This window comes from Acipenser ruthenus, chromosome 33 (assembly GCF_902713425.1).
Source record: "Acipenser ruthenus chromosome 33, fAciRut3.2 maternal haplotype, whole genome shotgun sequence".
Classification (NCBI taxonomy): domain Eukaryota; kingdom Metazoa; phylum Chordata; class Actinopteri; order Acipenseriformes; family Acipenseridae; genus Acipenser; species Acipenser ruthenus.
The window spans coordinates 8276769-8286529 of NC_081221.1; the positions used below are offsets into that span (position 1 = coordinate 8276769).

General features: G+C 39.7%; 1 protein-coding gene across 1 annotated transcript in view; it reads right to left on the reverse strand.

Moving 5' to 3' along the window:
* gosr2 (golgi SNAP receptor complex member 2) overlaps window positions 1-9761 on the reverse strand; it is a 35446-nt gene that overhangs the window by 5212 nt on the left and 20473 nt on the right. The window contains exons 4-5 of the mRNA XM_034055814.3: window positions 5143-5275; window positions 4692-4832 (exon numbers count right to left, since the gene is read on the reverse strand). Coding sequence (XP_033911705.1) covers window positions 4692-4832; window positions 5143-5275 — 274 coding nt within the window. The remainder of the gene's footprint in view (window positions 1-4691; window positions 4833-5142; window positions 5276-9761) is intronic.

Consider the following 9761-nt stretch of genomic DNA (forward strand, 5'->3'; position numbering starts at 1 on the left):
TAGAAGTCAGGCTTATTGGTCTGTCATTACCTGGTTTGGTTTTGTCTCCCTTTTTGAGGATCGGTATTACGTTTGCAATTTTCCAGTCTGTCGATACAACCCCTGTGTCAAGAGATTGTTGCATGATCTTGGTTAGCGGTTTTTAAATAACTTCTTTCATTTCTTTGAGTACTATTGGGAGGATCTCATCCTGCCCAGGGGATTTGTTTATTTTAAGAGCTCCTAGTCCCTTTAACACTTCTGCCTCTGTTATGCTAAAGTTATTTAAAACTGGATAGGAACAGGTCCCTTTTAAACGCTCTGTAAAGTGCCTTTTTCGTGGAATATTTTTTTTAATTGATCTATTAACCCTTTGCGGTCCTATGTCGGACCTGGTCCAACACTGCAATTTTCCCTTTCCGGTCCAATGTCGGACCAGTCGTTTTTTCTCCAGAAAAAGCCAAGAAAACCATTCAATGCCTGAGTGAGACCAATAGGAGCCGAGAAAGCCGAAAAAAAAGGGGCTTATCTCATGAATACAGATAGCCCCGGCACCACATAGTTAACACGGACTTAAACAAACAAGACAGCTGCTTCTGCATCCAGCACTCAAAGAATAACACAGACATTTGCAGAGATTTTTTTAGATGTTATAGTAATAAAATAATGACTTGGATCGCATTATTGAGGTGTTTGGTGATCAAACGAGTGATCAGGAGATGATTTATCGGTATGCACTACTATGAAGAGGTATGTGAAAAATACAGCGAACAAGGGGTGGGGCGGGGCTGGAGATGCAGCACTGAGTGTCCTGTTGATATGCAATGCCTTTTAAACCTGTTTTACTGTGAAAAAAAATACTTTTAAACAGTGCGTCTAAAATAAACTGCGCGTGTGAAAATAAATTGGACCTGGCGCGCCTGAGACGCGCTGAATAAATGGACCGCTAAGGGTTAAACCATTTTTGCCATTTTGTTTTAGATTTAGATTTGTCTACATTTTTAAAAAGCAGCCATCCTTTTTCTGTGGATGTTTTCTCTATTTTACTCCAATCTACTTCTGTTAGTCTCTGTTTACCTTCATAGTTTGCTTTTCTAAAATTGTAAACCTTAGCTTTTAAAAATTACTTCAAATGAGACCATGCTGTGGTCTGAGTTTTCCAATGGCTCTCTGACCTCTGTTTTAGTTATTCTGTCTTCGTTATTTGAAAAGACTAAATAAAGGCATGCCTCCCCTCAGTCATTTGTCATTTCCACCATTTCAATTTCGACTGTCATGCTCCCCACCGGGTTTTCCCATTTTATATGGGGGAAGTTGAAATCCCCCATTAGTATGGCTTCTCCTTTTCTACATGCATTTCTAATGTCATTGTATAACAGATTATTTTGCTTGGCGTCTGAATTTGGCGGTCTACAGCATGCTCCTATTATTATGCCCTTTGAATTTTTGTCCATTATTTGATTCAACGTTGTTTTCTTTGTCCAGATTTAACACCTGGGCTTCAAGACAATTCTTATGTACAGCGCTACCTCTCCGCCTCTTCTGCCTCTTCCGTCTGTTTTCTATATAGTGTGTACCCACTAATATCATCACTCTCAGACAACCAAGGTTCTGTAACACCTAATCACATCGTAGTTACTTGCCTTTGTTTTGATGTGATCTTCCTTCTGTTTTTTTGTTTTCTCCCCCCTTCCTTTCTAGTTTAAATGCTTCTGGACCTCCTCAAGGATCCTGTCTCCGAGAAGATTGGTTCCCTTTTTGTTTAAGTGCAGTCCGTCCCGCCTATATAGATAGTCCTTGTTGTAGAATGTGCTCCAATGTTCAAGAAAGACGAAGCTTTCCTGTGTGCACCACGATTTCAGCCATGCATTTTGATTTTGTATTTCCAGCTGTCCATATGGTCCTTTGCAAAGTGCCGGCAGTATCCCAAAAAATACCATAGTTTTGGTCTTGTCTTTCAATTTCCTTCCTAGCTCTCTGAATTTGTTTTGCAGGGATCTTGGCCTGTCTCTTCCAATGTAGTTTGTACCGATGTGGACGACTACTACTGGGTCGTCTCCCGTTCATTCTAGGAGCCTGTCCACGTTCTCAGTGATGTGCATGACCAGAGGCTCCTGGAAGGCAGCACACTGTTGTAGTAAGGGGGTCCAAACTGCAAAGTGAACTTGCTGTGTTTCTCAATATGGAGTCCCCAACAATCATGACCTCCCTTCTTTTTGCTGCCTGGCCAGCACTGTTTATGGCGTCCTGGATGTTGTTCCTTTCGTTCTCTTGATGTTGGTTTTGGTCATCTAAATTTTGATGTTTTAAAGCGGTTTTAACCCTTTGCAGTCCATTTATTAATCGCACGTCAGGCACGTCAGGTCTAATTAATTTTCACACGCGCAGTTAATTTTAGACGCGCTGTTTAAAAGTATTTTTTTCCACAGTCAAACGGGTTTAAATGGCCCTGCATATCAACAAAGCACTCACTAGGCATCTCCAGCCCCGCCCCACCCTTTCGTTTGCTATAGCGTTCACCTATGTAAGAAATAAATAATAATAATAATAATAATAGACGTACATACCGATCGATCATCTCCAGATCACTCGTTTTATCACCAAACTCCTCAATAATGTGATCCAAGTCATTATTTTATTACTATAACATCTCAAAAAAGCTCTGCAAATGTCTGTGTTTTCTGTGCGCTGATTCAGTCAGCCAACTTGTTTACTTACGACCCGCCCTGTTATCTGATACCAGATACCATGTATGACTATTCATGAGATACGCCTTTTTTTTTTTTTTTTTTTTTTCGACTTGTCTCGGCTCTTGTCGCTCCCACTCGGCAATTGAATGGTTTTCTCGGCTTTTTCCGGAGAAAAAACGACTAGAAACCCGTTTTTTGCGTTGCTATAATGATGTCGGACCCAGTCCGACAAAGGACCTGTGAGGAATAATTGCAATGTCTGACCCAGTCTGACAATGGACTGGAAAGGGTTAAATTTAAGAAAGAAACGTAGCTCTGGTCGCCATCTTGTTTTATGAAAGAACACCATTTTCCATATTTGAATTCAATTGTCCCCAGGATGACGCCTACCAACTTCGGAGTTAGTTGGTTAAACGGTGTGCAAACAGAAGCAGTATGGTGTTTGGGCGTGTTTTTGCGAATTTGGTGGCAGCCATTTTGATAGTAAAATTCATTGCAGCAACTTCTGCTTCGCAGACTTGAAGCAGGTTTGGTTGCTGATGACATATGCAAAGTTTCAGACCAATCGGTTGACCTGTTCCGAAGAAGATGATTTTTGAAAGGTTTTTCCAAAAAATGCGTCAGGCCGCCATCTTGGTAGACGCAGGAGTGCAATTTTTTTTGCATCTGAACTGTAATCTACACTGGATGATACCTGCCAAGTTTTATGTTGATTGGTTACACCGCGTGCCAACAGGAGCAGTTTCAAATTTTGGGAAGAAAAAAAAATAATATTAAAAAAATAATAATAATTCTTACAATAACAAATAGGCTTCCTAAGCCAGCTTGGAAGCCTAATTAGAACAGTGGTTTTGTGTTTCTACCCAGCAACATGATCTGAATTTGCCATAGATCCTGAAAAAATAATCAGGCTGTTGACAGTTAAGTTTGTGTGAGCCATAACCATGGCTCTAGTAATCCCATTGTGGCACTGGTATAGTAGTCTAATATTACACACATTGGCGCATACATCGCACTGGTGTATTAGTCGCTCCCTCTTTTTAAGGGCCCCGCAAAAATGCCTAGAAAGTTTTTCACGGTAATTCAACTTTATTTGGATGCAAACAGCGGTTGCTGTAATGCTCACACAACACATTTTCAGAATTCCAGATGCTCAGCCCCATTTCAAACAAAAATAACTGGTCATAACAGATTTTGAACCAACGAAATGTTAATTAAAATATCTAAACAACTGCAATTGTGTTGAAAAAGGTATTGCGGCAACACAGCAGGTAGCAACGTTAAGCAACGTGTTTTATTGTAAACCTTACATCCTGTACAGTAACTAAGTTATGTAAAAACTGTATTTGCACAATACACAGACTTGTATGTATATACTTTGTTCTTGAATACACAGATTTGTTTAAAATAAAAATCACCCACCTTTAATTGTAATAAATGATTATGCAACACAACTGGTCATTTTATCATTTTCTTTAATCATATCATTTTGAGGTATATATTTGACCAATTTACTTAAACTTACAGACAACTGGCCAAGGCCATTTAACCCATGTGTACAAACTTCCCAAATATCACATAGCTTTCTAAAGCTATTTAAGGTAAAGTGGGTATTAATTTCAAATACAAATCAGACCTCTGGTTTTGACTCCAATTAATACTTATCTCTACATCCCATTAGACAGACAGAGGGCTGCAGGCATGGAAGGCAGTTTCTCACGGCTGGGAGGGTGTCTGGTGCTCCCCCCACCTCTTCCCAAAGACCACACCCCAGATAACGAGGACCTTGGCAGGCTCGGGAAGCGGCCCAGCCTGGAAACAGAGCGTCAGCACTGCACCATTCAATCAGCCCTCTTAACCCTTACAGGATTGGATGGGAATAGAGATTCAACTGCTTACTTACCCTGGTCCCTCCAAGGAATGGCATGCTAGTTGGCAAAGTGGGAAGGCTGAATTTGTCACCCTGCAAACCCTGCTCTGTGGTAAAACAACTCTAGCTGTTCAGCACCTCCATTGCCCCACCTTGAGTGTGCTCCTCTGCTCGCGCAGGCCGTGCAAAATACTGCTCCCGCTGCCCAGGAGCTCGTCCATGCCCCGGTGAGTGCTGTGCAGAGAGGAGTTATACTGCAGTGTTTCGTCAATTGGGATGGAGGTGTCTGCATCCTAGAGGGGTATCGAACAAGAGACACAATAATATTAACCTCTCGACAGCCTGCTGTTAGACACAATTGTTTATAACTTGGTCCCTTATGTCGCTATCACATCTTTATATGGCTGATCGCTTTATTCTAAAGTTGGCCTTTTTTGTGAAATGTTTTTGGTCAAACTATCAATATATTTCTTTAGAACATGCTTTGTTGCAATCCTGTAAAGGCATGCTTGCTTATTTTATCCAAAATGTAAAAAATATATATAGATATTACAAATGCAATATATGTACACAGTTTAAATGTTAGCTCAAGGTGTCGCTCACATTGGTGGTGAATGTCCTGGCCATCAGCTCGTCTCTCTCACGTTCCTGAGCGCTGCGAGCATAGAGCTGGTGCTGGAAGCTGCGCAGTGCCGACTGCAAGTGCTGCACGTCATATTTCAACTGGTCCACTCGGCTGGGGGGTGAGAAGAGGGAAAGGTAGTTAGAGTCAAACAAGAGACGCTAAACAGCATCACTAATTAGCCATTCTGGGGATGTAACTTCTGGATGTTCAGAATGGTTTGTGGACACCCTGTTTAGAAATATTAACAGAACTGAAGCCCCACACACTATACAAGGGTGTTCCTATTATAGGTGTGTATCTTTGGGTTCACAACAATACAATACATACCTCAATGTATTGGTTTCGGTACGATATGTATCACAATACAATTAATAAAACATTGAAAATGGTTTGTCTTTGTTATTGTTAATGTGCAAAATACATTTTTAACTTTTATGAACTTTTTTAAAAGTAGTAATGTAAACAAGTACAAGAAATTTAAAATAAAAAGTGTTATCAACTGCTGATATTTCAACTAGCTTAATATAGCTTAAAAGAGTAAGTAGCAGGGTTCCGAAAAACATAGCGTTACACGTCCCCACGTGTTGCTACAACTGTTTAAATAACGTACCTGTAATTTTTCTTTTCTTTGTTAACTTCCTGACAACTTTTTAGACTTATACGTTTAAATCCATTTCAAAGGTCTTTTCAACATGTCAGCTCTAGTGCACTCAGGTTTGAGATCACGGGTGTGTCCTCTGATCACTAACAGAAGAGCGATTAGAAAATAACAAAACTGCAAATGCTCTGGCTTTTGTGTTCAGTAGGACATCATGGGTTGTTGTTGCTGTGTTACCTGTTTGGCAATGTGGGCAGTAATCCTTACATTAGCTATAATAATAATAATAATAATAATAATAATAATAATAATAAACTACTATTACTATTATTCGTTTCTTTGTTTGTTTACTGTACAAATATTACGGTGTCTGCAAGCAAGCAATACGTTTCGATATCTTCAGCAGAAGACTGAAGTCAAAGCATTTGTTGTTTTATGAAGTTTTTGCTCTACAGATTTTTTATATGGATAGAACATCAGAAGATATAACCTAAATCACGAAACACAAAGTAGACAAGAGTAATTAATTCACACGCATCCTGCCTGTGTTCAAAAAAACAAAACAGAGAGCAGTGAATTTATGTACAACATTTTATTGTATTAATAAGGCTACAGTTGCACATTATTTTTTTACAGTTCTCTGTCTGCCGTGTTTTGTAGTGTTGTGGCTCAATTTCACAAAAATAAAATTACAATTTGGATTCATTAATATATATATATATTGTAACAAACCGGTAGAGTACCCCTGCGTGATACTCTATTACTGCTTCCACCGACTGGCACAGACACGAAGAACGTTCAGGCAAGTAACTTTTATTTACAATATTTACACAAGTCAACACTTTCTTTGTATAGATTATTGCCCTGTACGGGTCACTAACTGGCTCACTTCTTCGCCCCTCTCTAACTATTTCAGAACACCGAGTTCTGCAGGCCGAGGCCTGTGCAAGTCCTTTCCCCGTGGAATTGAGTCCCCTGGGATGAGCTTAGCAGGAAACTCTAGCTGAGGAGCCCGGTAAGTGTCAGAAAGGATCCTTCGACCCGGGTGGGTCAGTCCACTGTTACGTACAGGCCACCTCCCTCCGCTGGAGTAGTCCTGTACGCTGGTAGGTTCAATGTAGGCTTTCCCTGCCGGGGTAGCTTTGTATTCCAAGTCAGAAGTGGCTTCCCCCTGCTGGAGTATTTGTTCCACACTTACCAGTGTTGCAGAGACTCCCTCTGCTGGAGTCTCTCTGCAACACAGGTAAGGATAGCGCAGACTCCCTCTGTTGGAATCTTGCTGCAACACAGGTAAGAACAAAGAAGACACCCTCTGCTGGAGTATCTCTGCAACACAGGTAAGCGTAAAGAAGACACCCTCTGCTGGAGTATCTCTGCAACACAGGTAAGGATAGCGCAGACTCCCTCTGCTGGAGTCTCTCTGCAACACAGGTAAGGATATCGCAGACTCCCTCTGCTGGAGTCTTGCTGCAACACAGATAAGAACAAAGAAGACACCCTCTGCTGGAGTGTCTCTGCAACACAGGTAAGGATAGCGCAGACTCCCTCTGCTGGAGTCTTGCTGCAACACAGGTAAGAACAAAGAAGACACCCTCTGCTGGAGTATCTCTGCAACACAGGTAAGAACAAAGAAGATACCCTCTGCTGGAGTATCTCTGCAACACCGGCAAGGATAGCGCAGACTCCCTCTGCTGGAGTCTTGCTGTAACACAGGTAAGCGTAAGCAAGTATGGAATGGGTCCTCCCAGAAGAAGGGCTCTGTTGATAAAGAATTGTATCCAGGCTGTGGGGAAGGACCCCTGCAGCTGATGTCCCAGTCGTACCTGTGGGTACTGTTGTTCATGTGTGTCACAATAAAGCACGTCCAGAAAACCAGACTGTTGCCTCAGTTCTCTCTGTTACAGCCCGCTGTTCCTGCAGCGCATGAATGTGCACTTTCCCTCCGAGTCAAACACACATACACAAATTGTGACGGTTTCCAATCGTCACGGAAACTGCGGAACTGTTTTAAATTAAACTACCGAGAGGCAGCGTTTATCTACCAACGTTTCATAAAATAAATTAAACTTTGTCAAAACAAAAGACTACCTCACCAAGAGAAAATACGCTCACGGTATCAACAAAACATAACTCTTGTTCACAAAAGAAACCAAACGTTCACTTTACCTTCCAATACTACGTAATGCACTCTTAAACTTCTGGGTACTATTCAGCAGGACAAACCGGCGGTGCTCCCCACAATCACCCCCTGCTGTCCCGCTCTACTTCCCTTTATACCCAGAAACCCCGCCTTGCCCATTAGTGCTAAGGTTCCTGGGTTGTGTAGTCTTTCAAATGGCGTCGCCATTTCTTAAAGGCAACGCCGCTCTTTCTTACAATATATATATATATATATATATATATATATATATATATATATATATATAGTGTATATATATTACGTATAACGATTACAATTGTCCAGCATAAACTACGTAGTATATTTTTCATTATAGCTTTAAAGATTAGTCGCTTATTAACATGTTGTGATCTCATTTGTACGTTCTGCATGTAAATTAAAAATGAAGGCTTGTCAATTTAAAAGCCCATTTAGATTAAATCAATTTTACTACTACACATTTTGGAAACGCTTTATATTGCATAGCATAAATTAATTCAATTGATATGCAATTGCATATTAAATTAATGTTACATTAATATTTAATAAATATGCAATAGCTGGTTTCTTGCTAAATGTTAACCAAATGTCGATTGAAAATGTAATTGCATATCAAGTCAATTTATATTACATTGTGACCCTTGAAAATATTATTATTATTATTTTTATTATTATTATTTATTTCTTAGCAGACGCCCTTATCCAGGGCGACTTACAATTGTTACAAGATATCACAATATTTTTTTACATACAATTACCCATTTATACAGTTGGGTTTTTACTGGAGCAATCTAGGTAAAGTACCTTGCTCAAGGGTACAGCAGCAGTGTCCCCACCTGGAACTGAACCCACGACCTTCTGGAGTCCAGAGCCCTAACCACTACTCCACACTACTGTATGTAGTAATTTTCCATTGTTTACATGTTTTTAATTGAAAATACAGTTAATCTGACAAATGTTAATGGAAAGTAACAAGGTTTAATTGAATATAAATTTAATATCAATTGCATATCTATTAAATATTAATTTAACATTAATTTAATATGCAATTGCATATCTATTTAATATTAATTTATGCCACGCAATATAAAGCATTACCCACATTTATCAGTTGTGATTGAGATACACGAATTGCTTAACAGGTATCAATTGAATTCTTAAGGAGAGTATAAACACCAAAAATCAGAAGCCCTAATTATAAGGCATGCATTGTTCACGTAAGATTTTCTTACGTGGTCAATATGTTTGGCCTTTAGAGCATTTCTTATATTATAGAGTGACAGACAGTTTCTTGTTTAAACTCTATTTTGAGGGCTATGTTTTTTCGACCGTTTCAAAACCGATCGGGACGCCATTTGGCATGCTTGGTGTCCGTGTCACAGAGAATTTTTTTTGTATAGATTGTGAAAATCCGTTCGGTAGTTTTAAATTTACAGAATGGTGTAAAAATTATTTTTTAACAAATTATTCAGACAATTTTTTGCACTCAAATAACAAAAAAACAGCTGAAAACCCACAAATGTCACTGAGTTGAAGCAGTTCTGCATGGAGGAGTGGGCGCTGTGAGAGACTAATCAATAACTACAGGAAGCGTTTGGTTGCAGTTATTGCTGCTAAAGGTGGCGTAACCAGTTATTGAGTCTAAGGGGTTGATTACTTTTTCAAACGGGGCCATTGGGTGTTGCATAACTTTCTTTAATAAATAAATGAAATATGTATCAAAATTTTGTGTTACTTGTTCACTCAGGGTCCCTTTTATCTAATATTAGGTTTTGGTTGAAGATCTGATAACATTCAGTGTCAAAAATATGCAAAAATGCAGAAAATCAGACAGGGGGCAA